The 20,546-nt window shown below is 42.5% G+C and overlaps 1 protein-coding gene across 2 annotated transcripts in view; it reads right to left on the bottom strand.

Annotated features, from left to right (window-relative positions):
- Positions 1 to 20,546, bottom strand: part of cdkl5 (cyclin dependent kinase like 5) — a 49,322-nt gene that overhangs the window by 11,610 nt on the left and 17,166 nt on the right. For both annotated transcript variants that reach the window (XM_057844647.1, XM_057844640.1), the window contains exons 4-17: positions 19,134 to 19,179; positions 18,924 to 19,060; positions 14,406 to 14,526; positions 14,233 to 14,292; positions 11,978 to 12,068; positions 11,054 to 11,156; positions 10,252 to 10,338; positions 9,914 to 9,994; positions 9,476 to 9,651; positions 5,952 to 6,808; positions 5,489 to 5,829; positions 4,608 to 4,712; positions 4,374 to 4,479; positions 3,993 to 4,128 (exon numbers count right to left, since the gene is read on the bottom strand). In XM_057844647.1, coding sequence (XP_057700630.1) covers positions 3,993 to 4,128; positions 4,374 to 4,479; positions 4,608 to 4,712; positions 5,489 to 5,829; positions 5,952 to 6,808; positions 9,476 to 9,651; positions 9,914 to 9,994; positions 10,252 to 10,338; positions 11,054 to 11,156; positions 11,978 to 12,068; positions 14,233 to 14,292; positions 14,406 to 14,526; positions 18,924 to 19,060; positions 19,134 to 19,179 — 2,447 coding nt within the window. The remainder of the gene's footprint in view (positions 1 to 3,992; positions 4,129 to 4,373; positions 4,480 to 4,607; positions 4,713 to 5,488; positions 5,830 to 5,951; positions 6,809 to 9,475; positions 9,652 to 9,913; positions 9,995 to 10,251; positions 10,339 to 11,053; positions 11,157 to 11,977; positions 12,069 to 14,232; positions 14,293 to 14,405; positions 14,527 to 18,923; positions 19,061 to 19,133; positions 19,180 to 20,546) is intronic.

The raw sequence follows: 20,546 nt of genomic DNA on the forward strand, positions 1-20,546 counted from the left end.
ATCCATTATCTTCCGCTTATTCCGGGGTCGGGTCGCGGGGGCAGCAGCTTCAGCAGGGAAGCCCAAACTTCCCTCTCCCCAGCCACTTCAGCCAGCTCCTCCGGCGGGATTCCAAGACGTTCCCAGGCCAGCCGAGTGACATAGTCTCTCCAGCGTGTCCTGGGTCGACCCCGGGGCCTCCCGCCGGTGGGACATGCCCGGAACACCTCTCCAGGGAGGCGTCCAGGAGGCATCCGAACCAGATGCCCGAGCCACCTCAACTGGCTCCTCTCAACGCGGAGGAGTAGCGGCTCGACACCAAGCCCCTCCCGGATGACCGAGCTTCTCACCCGATCTCTAAGGGAGAGCCCGGACACCCTGCGGAGGAAACTCATTTCGGCCGCTTGTATCCGGGATCTTGTTCTTTCGGTCACGACCCACAGCTCGTGACCATAGGTGAGGGTAGGAACGTAGATCGACCGGTAAATCGAGAGCTTCGCCTTTTGGCTCAGCTCCTTCTTAACCACAACGGACCGGTGCAGAGTCCGCATCACTGCAGACGCTGCACCGATCCGCCTGTCAATCTCCCGCTCCCTCCTACCCTCACTTGTGAACAAGACCCCAAGATACTTAAACTCCTCCACTTAGGGCAGGATCTCATCCCCGACCCGGAGAGGGCATGCCACCCTTTTCCGGCTGAGGACCATGGTCTCGGATTTGGAGGTGCTGATCTTCATCCCAACCGCTTCACACTTGGCTGCAAACCGCCCCAGTGAGAGTTGGAGGTCACGGCTTGATGAAGCCAACAGCACCACATCATCTGCAAAAAGCAGAGATGAGATGCTGAGGCCACCAAACCGGACCCCCTCAACTCTTCGGCTGCGCCTAGAAATTCTGTCCATAAAAATTATGAACAGAATCGGTGACAAAGGGCAGCCTTGGCGGAGTCCAATCCTCACTGGGAACGAATTCGACTTACTGCCGGCAATGCGGACCAGACTCTGACACTGGTCGTACAGGGACCGAACAGCCCTTACCAAGGGGCTCGGTACCCCGTACTCCCGGAGCACCCTCCACAGGACTCCCCTAGGCACACGGTCGAACGCCTTCTCCAAATCCACAAAACACATGTAGACTGGTTGAGCGAACTCCCATGCACCCTCGAGGACCCTGCCGAGGGTGTAGAGCTGGTCCACTGTTCCACGGCCGGGACGAAAACCACACTGCTCCTCCTGAATCCGAGATTCGACTTCCCGACGGACCCTCCTCTCCAGCACCCCTGAATAGACTTTACCGGGGAGGCTGAGGAGTGTGATCCCTCTATAATTGGAACACACCCTCCGGTCCCCCTTTTTAAAAAGGGGGACCACCACCCCGGTCTGCCAATCCAGAGGCACTGTCCCCGATGTCCACGCGATGTTGTAGAGGCGTGTCAGCCATGACAGCCCTACAACATCCAGAGCCTTTAGGAACTCTGGGCGGATCTCATCTACCCCCGGGGCCTTGCCACCGAGGAGCTTACCAACCACCTCAGTGACTTCAACCCCAGAGATTGAAGAGCCCACCTCAGAGTCCCCAGACTCTGCTTCCTCAAAGGAAGGCGTGTCGGTGGAATTGAGGAGGGCTTCGAAGTATTCTCCCCACCGACTCACGACGTCCCGAGTCGAGGTCAGCAGTACACCATCTTCACTATACACAGTGTTAATGGTGCACTGCTTTCCTCTCCTCAGACGCCGGATGGTGGACCAGAATTTCCTCGAAGCCGTCCGGAAGTCGTTTTCCATGGCCTCACCGAACTCCTCCCATGTCCGAGTTTTTGCCTCGGCGACCGCCGAAGCCGCAGTCCGTTTGGTCAGCCGGTACCTGTCAGCTGCCTCCGGAGTCCCACAGGCCAAAAAGGCCTGATAGGCCTCCTTCTTCAGCTTGACGGCATCCCTTACCCCAGGTGTCCACCAGCGGGTTCGGGGATTGCCGCCACGACAGGCACCAACCACCCTACGGCCACAGCTCCGATCGGCCGCCTCAACAATGGAGGTGCGGAACATGGTCCACTCGGACTCAATGTCCCCCACCTTCCCCGGGACAAGTTAGAAGTTCTGCCGGAGGTGGGTGTTGAAGCCCTTTCTGACAGGGGATTCTGCCAGACGTTCCCAGCAGACCCTCACAATACGTTTGGGCCTGCCAGGTCTGACCAGCATCTTCCCCCACCATCGGAGCCAACACACCACCAGGTGGTGATCAGTTGACAGCTCCGCCCCTCTCTTCACCCGAGTGTCCAAAACATGCGGCCGCAAGTCCGATGACACGATCACAAAGTCGATCATCGAACTGCGGCCTAGGGTGTCCTGGTGCCAAGTGCACATATGGACACCCTTATGTTTGAACATGGTGTTCGTTATGGACAATCCGTGACGAGCACAGAAGTCCAATAACAGAACACCGCTCGGGTTCTGATCGGGGGGGCCGTTCCTCCCAATCACGCCCCTCCAGGTCTCACTGTCATTGCCCACGTGAGCGTTGAAGTCCCCCAGCAGAACGAGGGAGTCCCCAGAGGGGGCACTCTCCAGCACACCCTCCAAGGACTCCAAAAAGGGTGGGTACTCTGAACTGCTGTTTGGTGCATAAGCACAAACAACAGTCAGGACCCGTCCCCCCACCCGAAGGCGGAGGGAGGCTACCCTCTCGTCTACTGGGGTAAACCGCAGCGTACAGGCACCAAGCCGGGGGGCAATAAGTATGCCCACACCTGCTCGGCGCCTCTCACCGTGGGCAACTCCAGAGTGGAAGAGGGTCCAACCCCTCTCGAGAGGACTGGTATCGGAACCCAAACTGTGTGTGGAGGAGAGTCCAACTATATCTAGTTGGAACTTCTCTGCCTCACACACCAGCTCGGGCTCCTTCCCCGCCAGAGAGGTGACATTCCATGTCCCAAGAGTTAGCTTCTGTAGCCGGGGGTCGGACCGCCAAGGCCCCCGCCTTTGGCTGCCGCCCAAATTGCTACGCATCACATACGCACAAATAAATAAATGAACAAAAATTTCTGGTTCCGTGGCGACCTTCACGTCGGGGAGTTCCGGCAAGAAATTCTGGCCACTTTCACCCCTGATGATAACGAAAATATTTCGTCAATGAACAATTTTTTCATGACGATGACATCGTAACGACAAGCTAAAAACGAGTCTTTTGAGGCTAAACAATAACAAGATGGATGCTAGTTGTCGTCTGACGAGACGAGAACGAGATGAAAATTCGCCATAGTTTCCGAGTTCCAATTTCACGATGTGTGATATTTTCTTATCATACAGTATGTGTAGTTAGCACCTATTTAGTAGTGTTTGGTCCTGTCACTCATGTGACAAGCTGCACCTCCCACCGACCCACACACGGGCTTACTCACCGGCCGGTAAGTAAACGTGTGCCCATTCCAGGCTCCTTTTATGAAATTAGTAAGTTTTGTTTTCTTATCTTGGCTATGCCATGTTGCTTTAGCCTTTAAAGGTCTGTGCTGAGTGATCATCACATGGTAAAGTAACATGTAGTGTTAGCATAGCGTTCGCGTTAACATTATCATTTAGTGCGGTGACTCGGTGAATGTCTACTTAAAATCTTGGAAAACTTTTAACATACAGTTCGTGGCGTCTAGGTGTGTTTAATTAATTGCAAATAATGTGCTGTTTTCCAACTGAGTGTGTAGAATCATCATGAAGATGTTGATGTCCTTGTAGACTCTACAATTATGTTCTTGTCTGTCAATATTCATTCGAAATAGTTGGAACTGTCAACTAAGACTGGACAAGATGAACACATTTTGAAATAACTAAAATATGACTAAGACCGATAAGTATTTTTGTCCTAAAGACATAACGAAAATTAAAAGGGGGTTCGGATGCGTGTTCACACTTACTGAACGAAGCGGACCATCTGAGAAAAATAACTCTAGCCCATTTAAAAAGAACCAAACAGTGTTAGTGTGAAAGTACCCCAAGGCTCTACAGGTAAAAGAAGAATCTCACCAGTCAAAGGCAGTCTGGCGTTTGGAGTGATTGGCCATAGAAACAGGGTTACCGGGGACAACGGGTACGATTGGTCCCCGACCCTGCCCAACACCCTCATGGAAAGACGATGAGTTATCTGGTCTTGGAGATGGCACTGAATGCAAACAAGTCAAGAAAAATAAGGACATTGGAAAAGATGCACCCAAAAGTGAAGGGTTGATCCAAGTCTAGTAAGGATTTTTTAAACAACTTTAACCCTAGAGTTTAAATAATTCGAACACTTAACTCAATGGCTTTTTAACTGGGAGGGCAAGCGGTGAATCATCCTAATCATTATGGTTTGGACATCTCTCGCCAACAAAAGCACTGTCAATGAGTTAACAAAACACATCTATTTACCTCTGTAGAAACTGCCAACTCTTCGAGGCATCGACTCAGTGAAGATCATACGGTTCTCCTTTGAGGACACGCCATCCTCTCCATGAGGATCGTGATACATACCAACCTATTAGTCGCACGATTCGACATGAAACAAGAAAATACTAAGAGTCTCATTACCATCATCGCATGAGACACTGAGATAAACTTCTCAGTGAAATGACTTTGATGGGAGTAAGACACATAGGGTCAAACCTCATTTTTGGGCGGTCGTTGAGAATGAAAAGCTGCAGTGTTGTCCCTTGTTGAATCTTTGATAGGAACACAAGGGTGGCTCATGTCTTTGGGTGACTGCTCGCCCTGTCAAAGGGACGGAAACGTCCAAGTTAACGCAAACCCATGGAAAGTCATAAAATAATTATTTCGATATCATTGAACGCAACATTAACTTTTCGTTTTGAAAAAAAAATCCTCAAAGGCACATGTTTATAAGGGTTCTAGGGATGCTCATGTTTCTCAAATTCTTTCAAGGCTTGATACGGATAAAATGTGCATGCTGAACAACCTTGCAGCATTTACTCAATAAATTCTAACTTCATCATATCAGTTTATTTGCATGTTTTTAATAGATGCAACATATCCCAGTAGACCACACATGCCCTGTGAAACTATGCTTTGATGGTTAGCTTCACATGTTAAATGTGAATGTGATGCAATTGAAAGTGACGAAAAGGATACCATACATACATACTACGTTTTCTGAGAGAGTCGCTGAAAAACGGGGGTAAACATTCACCAAATGCGAGCTGCCTAAAACCAAATATTCTCCAAGATCTTAATACCTCATATTATATACCATCAGTTTAGTTGTGTACATTCTGTTTTACTAATAATATAGCATCAAATTTATACAGCACTTTTTACCACTCAGAGACACGTTACATTGCATTATTGATTCACTCCACACTAGATGACCATAAGATACTACTGTAGCCACAGCTGGCCCAGGGCAGACGGACAAAAGCGAGGCAGCCAATTTGCTACTCACATGTGGAGATAGCCGATCTCGGATTAAGTGGTAGATGATGGATGGATGGCTGGATGTGGACATAGCCTAAGTAACGATAGTGACTAACCCTGGTCATGCCATCTGTGCAGTCTTCCCTAGAGGAGCTCACTGAGTGTCCAGTGAGGGTTGTCCTGTGCTGAAGCTGCGGTGAAAGGAGCTGCAAGCTAGAAGCTCGTGTTGGTATCGCTTGACCTGGAGGGGGCAAGCCTGCCATTCCAGCATCTACGCCATGAGGTCGGTGGCGTTCTCTCCTCACGTACATGGAGTGACGTTGAGGCCGTTGCTGGGAGGAGAATGGGGACGAGTAACCCAGGCCATAATGGTACGAATCATGTGGGGATGGCAGTGTGTGGGTGGCAGGCATCGCTGAACCCCCAGGATCTAAAATTTCTGGAGCCTTGGCTTCCTCTGGGGATGATAGGAAAGATTTGTGAAACATCTCTCTATTCGGAAGGAATTGGATGCCAAAGCATGACATCAGCAGGTTGCAAGAGCGATACAAAGGGGCTGGAGGAGTCTAATCAACTTACCTGGAGCCATTGGTTTATGTCTGGACTTGTGTCTGGAGGATGAGTCCAGCGTGCTGCTCTCCATTCGGACGTTGCCGCTACCACGGGATGCGGGGCTGTGCCCGGAGCGATCGCTGTGTCGTGCCGACGGGCTACCAGGCGGTCCCGGGGCCCCCGAGGGGGCATTGAGGTCAAGACAACTGGCAGGGAAGAAACGTGCGCTGGGCCCCACCGGCGCTGTTGCATTTGAGTTTGGGTCGTCAGGGTGAAGTCGACCATCACTGAGGTTCCCAATGGATTTGGCATCACTCAGAGCACTGTGGCTTTTGGACAAGCTGAGATAAGAGGCCGAGCTTTTGGACGACGATGACATTGACCCGTGAGCTGAGTCCGCCACGCTGTGGGAGTGTCTGCCGTGTTGTTTTTCTCCTCCTGACTGTAAGGTGTTGTTCTTGCTTTCCAGGAAGGTGTGGCGCCCACCTTGCTGCTGCTGCTGCTGCTGCTGTTGTTGTTGTTGCTGCTGAGATCGAGAGGAACTACTGGACTTGCTGTGGCCATACTTTGCACCGTGCCCCTGTTCTGGCAACTTGGGTGAAGGTACCAAATTGAAATCAAACTCAGGTTTGTTTTTGATTTCTTTCGGACTGAGGAGATGCGGTAGGTTGTTATTGGCGAGATCTTTGTTTGACGAGGCAGAGCGATTTAGTGTCTGGGAAAGATACTGACTCTTGGGGTGGAGTGTTGGACTTAAACTTGATGGGGGTTTGTTACCGTTGAGGAAATTCTCATTGCCAAGGTGATGAAGGTCTCCATGACGTGGAAGACTTGAACATTCTTTGCTGCTGGAGCGGCGTTGGCTTGAACTCTTGGTGTGGCTCCTAGGGGGACATTAACAAAGTCAGTGTACGTGATTTTAATCAGGAAAACATGGGGAAAAACAAAAGAATCTGTTTCATATTCCGCCAGTTAAAACATGTCATTCTCATTAATAATGCGTTCCTTAACTAACGGTAAAACAGCTAAATTGTTCATCTAAGGAGCAGCCATTATCTTTGTCCAAACCCTTATGTGATCAACCAGTTGGCGTGCTTGTCATAAAAGCATAGTAAAAATGGCGAAACATTGTACAATTGTAGAAAATGAGCAAGTCTCATTGTTTTTACTTTTTTATGGAAAATAATTATTTTTGTTCTAATGTTTAGCAACTTGAACTTTGGCTGTGGGTTTGGTGTATATGTTGTATTTTAATTTTATTTAAAATATTTGTTATTTTTTATTTTATCTATTTTAACATTATATATTCTTGTTGATGTTCCAATTTGTTTGTTCATGTTTTTTTGCTCCCGATCCAATCCCAATCGTTTTAGTTTGAGTATCTGCCGATCCCGATATTTCCCGATCCGATTGCTTTTTTTTGCTCCCAATTCATTTCCAATCATTCCCGATAATTTTTCCCGATCATATACATTTTGGCAATGCATTAAGAAAAAAATGAATAAAACTCGGACGAATATATACATTCAACATACAGTACATAAGTACTGTATTTGTTTATTATGACAGTAAATCCTCAAGATGGCATTTACATTATTAACATTCTTTCTGTGAGAGGGATCCACGGATAGAAAGACTTGTGACTTTGTTTATTGTGACTAAATATTGCCATCTAGTGTATTTGTTGAGCTTTCAGTAAATGATACTGCAGCCATTCAACCCAAATGCATGATGGGAAGTGGAACCATGACTGTGCGTAGTGCTACCAATTGATATATCTTCTCTGCGTTGGGAAATAACATAAGGTGTTAAGAAAAAGATCAATTGCTACCTTGCTTCCTCACATTGCTTCCCATGATATTTCTAATTATAGGGAGAGGGATTTTAAGGCTTTAGCCATTTAAAAAAAGGCTCCAAAGGCTGCCAAAACTCACTCTACTCATTTTATGTTGCCTTTTATCTCTCTATATAGGTAAAATGGCGCCATTACAGATTGAGCGCGACAATGCGTGAGTGGGTCGTGCAGTGCATGCATTAATTGCGTCAAATATTTTAACATGATACATTTATTAAAAAATTAATTACCGCCGTTTTTGGGATAAATATGATAACCCTACCTTAAGCCTAAACTAAAGACTCTGGATGAGTGTAACATATTATGTCTGTAACGTTAAATACAATTAGAAAACAATTTAATTAAAAAAAAAAATATATATATATATTAAAAAAAAGGCATGGCCGATATTTTCTTGCCGATTCCGATACTTTGAAAATGACGTGATCGGACCCGATCGATCGGGACATCTCTAGTTGCAAACAATAAAAAAATCCTGTAAAATGGAAAAAATAAAAAATTAACCATACATCTCAAAAAGCACATTTTACAGCTATAATTGAAATACCGTGATACCATGGTATTTTTTTTTAAGGTTATCATACAGTCATAATCTCGTACTGGCACATGCCTAAACCCAAGTAACTATTTTGGATAATTTATTTATTTGACACTTCAGACATTTAACCCTTTATAGGCCAAGGGACTATTTTTGGTATTTAAAAAAAACCCTAATGTCTAAATATTATTTTTTATGATTATCAATACTAGGGCTGTCAAAATTATCGCATTAACGGGTGGTGATTAATTTTTAAAATTAATCACGTTAAAATATTTGATGCATTTAACGCACATGCCCCGCTCAAACAGATTAAAATGACAGCACAGTGTCATGTCCACTTGTTACTTGTGTTTTTTGGTGTTTTGTCGCCCTCTGCTGGCGCTTGGGTGCGACTGATTTTATGGGTTTCAGCACCATGAGCATTGTGTAATTATTGACATCAACAATGGCGAACTACTAGTTTTTTTTTTTTTTATTGAAAATTTTATTAATTTTATTAAAAAGAAAAGAAAAAGAAAACCTTAGGAGGGTTTTTTAATATAAAATTCCTATAACTTTTACTAAAATTTATCTTTTAAGAACTACAAGTTTTTCTATCCATGGATCGCTTTAACAGAATGTTAATAATGTTAATGCCATCTTGTTGATTTATTGTTATAATAAACAAATACAGTACTTATGTACAGTATGTTGAATGTATATATCCGTCTTGTGTCCTATCTTTCCAATCCAACAATAATTTACAGACAAATATGGCATATTTATAGATGGTTTGAATTGCGATTAATTACGATTAATTAATTTTTAAGCTGTGATTAACTCGATTAAACATTTTAATCGTTTGACAGCCCTAATCAATACATGTATAACTAATCCAATGTTAATGTTAACACTCTAAAGTTGCCCCCCCCCCCCCCCCCAATAGTATTTAACTTATTGCATGCCATTGATGGCGATAGACGTCCAATTCATTTAAACCCAGAAAACAGACTGTGAATGCTGGTAAATGGATTGGACGTCTAGCCTTGTCAAAGGCAGCCAAAGAGTTAAACCCTGTAAGGTCATATACACACACACAAAAAAAAAATCATAATCCATGCATGAAAAGGTTAAATAAAACCTCTTCAGTATAGTCATAAGAGCTGTTTACTGGACCTTGTGGGGACTGTGTTTTCTCCATGATGGTGGGTTTTCCTCTTGGAAGAGCGAGGTGGATTTGGCGAGGCAGGTGGCGGTCTCTCTCTCTCCACCTGCCTCAGTGGCTGGAAGGCAGGATGATTCAGACTTTGCTCAGTCAGATAGCGCTCAGTAGGGTTGAGAAGCAGCAGGTTCTGACAAATAAGACAGACACATTATCCCATTGGCTGCCAATGACGGCGGAAGTGAGGTTCAAGTACGTGGGCTGGCCGGTATGAAGTGAATTAGTGCATAAAGATACAGTGATTTTACTGGACTTTATGGTAGTACTTGAGACAAGCTATGTGATGTAAAAAGTTAGAGAACCACTGGTGTTAGTCTCTAAACAAGTTTAAGGTGTTGATGCCAATGTTAATGCTAATTCTGTAGAGTAATGTCACCTTGTTAGAATTTTACCTTCATAAGATCCAACATCAAACCGCTTAAAATGCCTTGGTACCGCCTTTCCAGTGTCTGAGGATGAGTGACTGAGGGAAACTGAGACACACACACACACACACACACACAGACAGAATGTAAAACCTTGATTTTCCTCCCACTTGTAAGACATTCTAATTGTGTGAGGTAACACAAAATATTCTCTTTCTTTCCCTCTCTTAATGGAACATTTTCTTCCACGGTTTGCTTCTATCTCATGAGTCACAGCACTGCACTCAGTCATGCAAAAGTGTGAGGGGGAGGAAGGACTACGCGAAAAAGACGTTAGGAGATGATCTACAATTAATATGTTGTACCCTGATTCCATGAAAGCGAGGGTTGTTGTAGAAGAGTTTCATCTGCTCAGCAGGAAGTGGTCCAAGGACTTTCTGAATAGTGAATAGCTGTAAAAAATAAAAAAATAAATTTGAATGAAATATAACTACTGTACTACTGCAGTAGAAATGTCACCGATCCGATCACGTGATTAGAAATTGGGTCTGATCAAGTAAATTTCAGAGGATCGGAATCGGGAAAAAAAAGATCGGGTTTATAAAATTATTTAGTTTGATGTATTAACGTCAAATTGGATTGGACATCTATCGTTGTCAATGGCAGTGACACATGATCACTCAATGCAAGCCTTCCCAGTTGAAATGGATTTGATGTGGCAACAAAAAAGTCAAGAACCTCACAACCAAAATAGCTCAACTCATCGCATTGGATGACGAAATTAATTTCTGTCCTATAAGTTTATGTAAAATAAAATACTGAAACATAATTTGTTTCGTTGTGCTGCAAAGCTGATTTGCAAAATAAAGGTGATTTTCTTTTCTTTTTTTTTTTTTTTCACACTGTTGAAACCACTGCTGTATGTGACTATAATATATATAATATATTGTTCAAATTGGGGAAAACACTTAAATGTACAGTACTTTTTTCCACCCGTCTTAATACATTTCGGAGGTATCGGATTGAGACTTGGTGTCAGCTGATCCTCAAAATGAGGTGACTCGGACTTCCCTAACTGGCAGTGAATGAGTTGAGCCAATTCAGTGCTCTAGTAGAATGACTATGATAATATATAGCAGAGCAGTTACTCATTGATTCCTAACAAACCTGATCAATCTCGCTTTCTCCTGGAAACAAGGGCTGCCCATCACTCAGCTCCCCGAGGATGCACCCCACTGACCACATGTCCACCGCCTTGCCATAGGGAGCCCTAACAAATGAAAGAAAATGTGCCAAGTCGTTAACAGCGCGTTATGACTTCGGCGGTTAAATGAGAAAACAAGGATGGTGGTTCTTAAAATCAAGAGGAGAAGGAAGGGAATAATGTCGTTAAAAAGAGAGATGGCGCGCTGAGTAGCGTGGAAAGGAACGGCCGGCGATCTGGCAACCGCCAAGCAGAGGTGGTGTTGGAGGAAGAGAAGGTTTGAGGGGGCGGCGTTCGAACAGCATCTCACTAAATCTTTCAGGGCATTTACTCAATCAGGCAAGCACACAGAGGCAGTAGAACATTTTATAGTAGCTGCATGAACAACACATGTTTGGCCCCAAAACCAAAGAGGCTCACATAATTGTTCACCCCCCAAAAATAACCAAACAATGTAATATTTAGTTGGTATTCTTATGCTGTTTTTGGCTTTCCCTTTTTTGAAATCCCCCCATGGCGCTTCAAAGACAAACAGGTGCCTGTTTCTGAAAGAAATCTGTGCAAATGTGCTCGGGACGGTGTAAACCTTCCCCTTGAGCGCTGTTCCATAAAAATACACCAACACTTGGACTCTTTTACTTTTTCGAAACTCCCCAATGACTATCAAAGGAACCTGTGAAAATGTGAGGGATACACAGATAGACAATAGGAATGGATTCAAGCTCTATTTAAAAAAACTGCTATCAGTATCCCAATTAGAATTTTACAATGATAATACATTTTAGTATTCTAAATAGTATGTTGTATTGTATAGTATTGTGTTTTATAATATTTAGGGATGGGAATCCATCAAAAAAATAATCTAATTTTTTAGATTCCTTACTCACCCAAGCAGCAACTCAGGTGAGCGGTACCACCTCGTGGCCACGTACTCGGTGTAGTTGGCATCCGTTCCTTCAGACAAGTTACGAGCAAAACCTGAATCAAGGCAATATACACAAGTTAATACAAATTTACACATTTAAGATGCTATCAAGCTATCTATAGTAAGATGCATAGCTCCAGTGCCTTGCAAAAGTATTCGGCCCCCTTGAACCTTGCAACCTTTCACCACATTTCAGGCTTCAAACATAAAGATATAAAATTTAAATTTTTTGTCAAGAATCAACAACAAGTGGGACACAATCGTGAAGTGGAACAAAATTTATTGGATAATTTAAACTTTTTTAACAAATAAAAAACTGAAAAGTGGGGCGTGCAATATTATTCGGCCCTCTTGCGTTAATACTTTGTAGCGCCACCTTTTGCTCCAATTACAGCTGCAAGTCGCTTGGGGTATGTTTCTATCAGTTTTGCACATCGAGAGACTGACATTCTTGCCCATTCTTCCTTGCAAAACAGCTCGAGCTCAGTGAGGTTGGATGGAGAGTGTTTGTGAACAGCAGTCTTCAGCTCTTTCCACAGATTCTCGATTGGATTCAGGTCTGGACTTTGACTTGGCCATTCTAACACCTGGATACGTTTATTTTTGAACCATTCCATTGTAGATTTGGCTTTATGTTTTGGATCATTGTCCTGTTGGAAGATAAATCTCCGTCCCAGTCTCAGGTCTTGTGCAGATACCAACAGGTTTTCTTCCAGAATGTTCCTGTATTTGGCTGCATCCATCTTCCCGTGAATTTTAACCATCTTCCCTGTCCCTGCTGAAGAAAAGCAGGCCCAAACCATGATGCTGCCACCACCATGTTTGACAGTGGGGATGGTGTGTTCAGGGTGATGAGCTGTGTTGCTTTTACGCCAAACATATCGTTTTGCATTGTGGCCAAAAAGTTCAATTTTGGTTTCATCTGACCAGAGCACCTTCTTCCACATGTTTGGTGTGTCTCCCAGGTGGCTTGTGGCAAACTTTAAACGAGACTTTTTATGGATATCTATGAGAAATGGCTTTCTTCTTGCCACTCTTCCATAAAGGCCAGATTTGTGCAGTGTACGACTGATTGTTGTCCTATGGACAGATTCTCCCACCTCAGCTGTAGATCTCTGCAGTTCATCCAGAGTGATCATGGGCCTCTTGGCTGCATCTCTGATCAGTTTTCTCCTTGTTTGAGAAGAAAGTTTGGAAGGACGGCCGGGTCTTGGTAGATTTGCAGTGGTCTGATGCTCCTTCCATTTCAATATGATGGCTTGCACAGTGCTCCTTGAGATGTTTAAAGCTTGGGAAATCTTGTTGTATCCAAATCCGGCTTTAAACTTCTCCACAACAGTATCTCGGACCTGCCTGGTGTGTTCCTTGGTTTTCATAATGCTCTCTGCACTTTAAACAGAACCCTGAGACTATCACAGAGCAGGTGCATTTATACGGAGACTTGATTACACACAGGTGGATTCTATTTATCATCATCGGTCATTTAGGACAACATTGGATCATTCAGAGATCCTCACTGAACTTCTGGAGTGAGTTTGCTGCACTGAAAGTAAAGGGGCCGAATAATAATTCACGCCCCACTTTTCAGTTTTTTATTTGTTAAAAAAGTTTAAATTATCCAATAAATGTTGTTCCACTTCACGATTGTGTCCCACTTGTTGTTGATTCTTGACAAAAAAATTAAATTTCATATCTTTATGTTTGAAGCCTGAAATGTGGCGAAAGGTTGCAAGATTGAAGGGGGCCGAATACTTTTGCAAGGCACTGTATCTATGCATTGAAAGTTAAAGAAAGCATTTATGTATGAAATCTGCAAGACTTTTTCAGGCCAAGCAAAAAGTATTAATCCTATGTTGTCAGGGGAAACATTGGGCAAATATTAATAATATTTGTATAAGACGTGTTAGCTGTGCATTTTATAGTAATACTTGGCAGCTTTACAGCAGCAGAGTTTTTCATGCTGATACACAATCTACAAGGTGATAAATAAACAGTGAGACTTTTCACAGGGCAAAATAGAATGACAAAAATAACCACGGTGATGACTGCTCATTTGATAGCAGCGATGACTCAGCCTACTGTGTTATGTACTTTATTAGACAGTAGAAGTTTATTCTCTACTGCATAAAGCTGTGATGATATAACGGGAAAAGAAGTCCACTTCATTTGAACTGAGCAAATATTTTGAATGGCATCATCACATGAGGCACAACTCACCAAAGTCACAGAGCTTGAGGACATCCTCGGAGCTGATGAGCAGGTTCTCAGGTTTGATATCTGGGACAACAAGAGATTCAAACGCAACATCACCGGGGGTGAACAATAATGATCATGATCATGACCATTTCAACCAGACGAACTGTATTTCAAACAAAGCACAATTTTTTCACCTCTGTGCACAATCTCATTCTTGTGACACCAGTTGATGGCTTTGATTAGCTGGTAGATGTAGCTTCGCACTTTATCTGGTGCTGCACCGTTAGGAACTTCTTCCAACAGCTCCAGCATGTTCTGCAAAGCACACTCCAAAAATGAACATAAACTTATTTTAAGACAAAAATTTCTAATCCATTTCTGTCACACTTGTCTTCTTTTAGGTTTTTGTGTGAGCTGAAGTCTTGTCAAGCTGACTTTTTGAATACAAACATTTAACTGAGAATAATCAGAGTAGGACTGTATTATTTGAAGTAAGAACATCTAGTTTGTTTAGTAAGCACGGGATTAGCAGATGGCCTCCATAGCCGCACGTGACAATGGGTTTGACTGACATCATCAGGAAGGGTAGGCATTCTGGGATACTCGCCTTTGATTGTCTATAATAGTACCAGTGTTGTTCTCGTCAACTATAATGCAAATATTTTGTCAACATACAGCTTTTTCATGACGATGACGTTCAAGTGATGATGTGTCTTGGGAGAATAAAACACAAGGAGATGGATGCCAGTTGTCGTGTGACGACAGGAGAATGAGATGAAAATTCGCCATAGTTTCCGTCATAGATTCACAATGTGTGATATTTTCTTATTATATGTGTAGTTAGCACACATTTACCAGTGTTTGGTCGTGTCACTCATGTGACGCATTCCAGGCTCCTTTTGAGAAAAACATGTATCATGTGCTACTTGGTAAGTTTCGCTTTCTTATTTTGGCTAGATACACTGCTGGCCAAAAGTATTGGCACCCCTGCAATTCTGTCGGATAATGCTCAATTTCTCCTAGAAAATGATTGCAATTACTTGGTAGTAATATCTTTTTTTATTTTGCTTGCAATGAAAAAACATAAAAGAGAATGGAATTAAAAAAGAAAAAAAAATCATTATCATTTTACACAAAACTCCAAAAAAAAAGTATTGGCACCCTTTGAAAAATCATGTGATGCTTCTGTAATTTGTGTAATTAACAGCACCTGCTGCGTACCTGTGGCACATAACAAGTGGTGGCAGCAACTAAATTATAATTTCAGACAGTTAAAATGGATTAAAATAGACTCAACCTCTGTCCTGTGTCTTTGTGTGTACCACATTGAGCATGGAGAAACAAAAAAAGACCAAAGAACTGTCTGAGTACTTGAGAAGCAAAATTGTGAGGAACATGGGCAATCTCAAGGCTACAAGTCCATCTCCAAAGACCTGAATGTTCCTGTGTCTACCCTGCGCAGTGTCATCAATAAGTGTAAAGTCCATGGCACTGTGGCTAACCTCCCTAGATGTGGACGGAAAAAAAAAATTGACGAGAGATTTCAAAGAAAGATTGTGCGGATGTTGGATAAAGAACCTCGACTAACATCCAAACAAGTTCAAGCCGTCCTGCAGTCTGAGAGTACTACAGTGTCAACCCGTACTATCCGTCGGCATCTGAATGAAAAGTGACTCTATGGTAGGATACCCAGGAAGACCCCACTTCTGACCCAGAGACATAATAAAAACAGGCTGGAGTTTGCCAAAACTTACCTGAGAAAGCCAAAAATGTTTTAGAAGAATGATCTCTGGTTAGATGAGACAAAAAAAGAGCTTTTTGGGAAAAGGCATCAACATAGAGTTTACAGGAAAAAAAATGAGGCCTTCAAAGAAAAGAACACGGTCTTCACAGTCAAACATGGCGGAGGTTCCCTGATGTTTTGGGGTTGCTTTACTGCCTCTGGCACTGGATTGCTTGACCATGTGCATGGCACTGTGAAGTCTGAAGACTACCAACAAATTTTGCAGCATAATGTAGGGCCCAGTGTGAGAAACCTGGGTCTCCCTCAGAGGTCATGGGTCTTCCAGCAGGACAATGACCCAAAACACACTTCAAAAAGCACTAGAAAACGGTTTGAGAGAAAGCACTGGCAAACTTCTAAAGTGGCCAGCAATGAGTCCAGACTTGAATCCCATAAAACACCTGTGGAGAGATCTGAAAATGGAAGTTTGGAGAAGGCACCCCTCAAATCTCAGAGACCTGGAGCAGTTGGCCAAAGAAGAATGGTCCAAAATTCCAGCAGAGCATTGTAAGAAACTCATTGATGGATACTGGAAGCAGTTGTTCGCAGTTATTTTGTCTAAAAGTTGTGCTACCAAATATTTGGCTGAGGGTGTCAGTACTTTTGTCCGGCCCATTTTTGGAGTTTGTGTAAAATGACAATGATTTATTTTTATTTTTTCATTCTCTTTTGTGTTTTTTTGTTGCAAGCAAAATAAATGAAGATGTTACTGCTAAAGTATTTGTAATTGCAATCATCTGGGAGAAATTGAGCATTGTCTGACAGAATTGCAGGGGTGCCAATATTTTTGGCCAGCAGTGTATGCCATGTTCCTTTAGCCTTTGAAGGTCTGTGCTGAGTGATCATCACACACTAAACTAACTTGTAGCTTTAGCATAGAGTATGCGTTAGCATTAGCATTTAGCGCGGTGACTCTGTGTCTTAAGCTCTTGGAAAAATTTTTTACATACAGTTTGTGGCGTCCAGGTGAATTTAATTAATTGCAAATAATGAGCTGTTTTCCTGCTGCATGTGTATTATCATCATGAAAATGGTGATGTCCTTGTAGACTCTTCAGTTATGTGCTCGTCCGTCATGTTCATTCAAAATTGTTGGAAACCTTTCATTTATTTATTTATTTATTCATGGAGTAAAACATTTGAAGTTTATAGACAAAAACATTTTGAGAATTGTCAATCAAAACTAGATGAAATTTGTCTGAGTTTCCGTTGACTAGAACTAGATGAAGACGAACACATTTTGAAATGACTAAAATATGACTAAGACAAATAAGTATTTTCGCCCAAAAAACTAAGACTAAGACGAAAATTAAAATGGCTGAATCGTACCGGTATTGATACCGGAATTGCCACCTTCTTGCAGCATCTTGGCGTCCAAAAAATTACAACAAAGAGTGATTCTCAAAATGTGGTGCGTGGACTCCTTATAGTACGCAAATCGATCAAATAACTTCAAGTTGTTCACGTTACAGTGGCTTTAACTATCGTTGATTCCATTATAATACATTTTTTGAGCACTGTTTAGTAGGACATCATCAATTATGTACAATGCATTTGCATTTAATCTTCAAGAACTGTAAATTGTTGGTTACTTTAGTGCAGTACTTCTAAAATAGTGGGGCGGGCCCCCCCAGGGGTGCGCGCAGCGATGCTGGGGGTGGCGCATGAGACTTGGGGAACATACTTTTTCGCCATATTAGAATAAAGTGTAATTGCACATCCACTGAGTGGGTGGCAGTGGCGCTCTCATTTTCAGCATAAACGTAGCATTTTTGAACCAAACAAGACCACACAGCAAAGAGCACTGGAGATATGAAAAGCTAAGATGAAGAAATATGATGGAGCGTATGTATAATTTGGCTTTTGGCTTTGACTTTTAGTAAAGTGAGAGACGAGGAAAGACCAGTCTGTTTACTTTGTCTAAAAATGTTCGCAGCGGACAGCAGGAATTCTTTTTTTTTTCAGCAAAAACGTGCCAAATTTTGCCAACAATCGTCCCGCTTTGTCAGTGTTACGTCAGGAAACCAGCGAGCACTGTCAGCATCACATTAGGAGGCATACCAATTTGCTCAATGCAAAATAACCAAATACCACAGCAAAGGAGCTGATGCTGCCCGCAGCAAAAATAAAAACTATCTCTCCGTCCAATGACACCATTGTTTTTGTTCTATTATTTTTTGTTTTTTCCAGTCTAATAGCTTTATTGATTTTATTTTATTTGTTTCAGTGTCAAATGGTCAAAAAAATGTATCTCGAGTCTATTTTTACAGTATGGATGTGTTCTTTTTTTTTTCTTCTTTAATATTAAAAAGGACACAATGTTATGCAGAGGTGTACTTATAATAATACAAATTTTTTAGACAGCTGATACTACAGTATATTTACAGTGGCAGCAGAGAGTTGGGGGGGGCGCAGAACGTTTACGTCTTCCTGGAGGGGGCGTAACAGAAAATAATTGAGAAGCACTGCTTTAGTGGTACTTGGAATAAGTATTTTTCTAGTAGAAACCTCGAGTAAAAGGCTCGAGATGATTTAGCGGAAAGTAGTGCTTTGCTGCCATTTTGTGGCATGTCTTGGCAGTTAGGAGGCCATCAATAATTCACATTTTTCTTCTATTCGCAACAGGGCTGGCTTCATATCTTCCACAGATCTGGGGGTTCACTGACTGTACAATTGTTTTTTCACTCAGGAATGAAATGAAAAATGTGAGGGAAAATAATACTTTGATAATGGAAAATCAAATCTGTGTCATGAATTAACTACTGGGCTGAATCCTGTGGCAACAATGAGGGAATTCCATTGTTCATTAAAAAACAAAGTTCATATGTCGCCATGGTGATGCTGTTTTTTTATGTGTAACTGAGCGCCCTCGGCAAGCAAAAATGTAAGAATGTGGATGAAGCAGTCAAAGAATAGACAGAATTGCGCACCCTCTCGACATATTCAAAGACGAGGTAGAGCTTCCCCCTGCGGCGAAAGGCTTCCTTCAGTTCGACGATGTTGTCCTGCTTCAGCGTGCGAAGCATCTTCAGCTCCCGAAGGGTTGTCTCTTTAACCTCTTCATTTTCTGGGTGGACAAGGAAAATAGAGCCATGAAAATAGAGAAGTTGATGAAGATGATGCTCCTTTTCTTTACTCACCTTCACTGTCTTTGAACTTCTTAATAGCAACCAGCTCATTTGTTTCCTGTAAAAAAATGTTCAGAGAATTTAAATAACTATACATATTGCATGCTTATGGGAGCGTTATGTAAAAAGGACAAAGTAACTCCTAACATAACAAAAAAAAAAAAAAAACTCAAGTCGGGGTCCGATTGTTATTTTGGGAAAGTCTTCTTAGTAGTATATTCATTTGAGAAAAAGGAACTCTTGGTGTCCTTTCCTTGCATATGGAGAAGCGTAGCCATGTGGCCTTCTGTTGCCATGGAAACAGCATTGTGAACATCCATTTTTGAAATCGCTGCTCCTCATTAGGGTCACGGCTGACTGTGCGAGAGGCACGTTATGCTTTGGACTGGACCATAACCAATCGCAAGCCACATAAAACTCACACAACCCATCACATTCATGGAGTCTTTTAATGAACTTTGAGCAAGTGAAGCACAGGAAAAGAAGAGATGTGAACCCCCAACCACTAAGCAATGATGCAGATGTGTTAACCACTTATCTATTGAGGTTTCATCATTGTTTAAAAAAAAAAACAAACCAAAACAAAACAAAGATTAAACACAAAGACCTGGCTTAAGAAACAAGTGGCAGAAGGAGAACAATTGCTAGATGGATAGATAGCTTTGCAGAAACAAGGGAGTAAACAACCATTTAATTGAAATTAAAAGATATAATATTTCCATTCTACAGAGACAAGAGCCAATTATTTCAGATGAGGGCACCCCCACACAGAACGAAATAAGAATAAACCATCACATGCGGGCACAGTTAAGATGCATCTTTGGTCCCCTCAGCTTTTAAACAACAATCTGGTCCAGTTCCAGATTCTGATTTTCAGCAAGACTTTCGATGGTCTACCAGTTGAACACATCTCACATCAATAGACAGTGTGTGTAGCCACATGTATTTTATATCAATAATATGAGAACCATCAGTCCAAACCTTCATTCAGGAATCTCACGAAAAAAAAAAAAAAAAGCAAAGCGAGCCAGGTGACCACTGGCAAGATGTGACTCATTCTCATGCAAAGGGGAGCCCTGCATGTGGGTTGAAAACAACAACAATACTCCTTTACCCATCAAGTGGTTGTGCACATTGTCTGATCATGTGACCAAATAATACATAACAAGTACTGGATTACATTGTTTCCTTTGGTGAGAAATGACTCATTAGTTTCTCTAATAGTTTTAGGATTATGTCATCTTCCACATTGCGAAAAAGTCATCAGTATGTGGGCTTACACACCACCTCCCCCATCATTCATTCAAATCATTTATGTTTAACTCCATCTCTGCGATATGTAAAAGAAATCAAGCAGTCTTAAAACATGAAGAACACTCACAGTTACATTCAACCAAAGAAACATGAAAAATGAATTGTTTCAAT

This window comes from Corythoichthys intestinalis, chromosome 1, assembly GCF_030265065.1.
Source record: "Corythoichthys intestinalis isolate RoL2023-P3 chromosome 1, ASM3026506v1, whole genome shotgun sequence".
NCBI lineage: Eukaryota > Metazoa > Chordata > Actinopteri > Syngnathiformes > Syngnathidae > Corythoichthys > Corythoichthys intestinalis.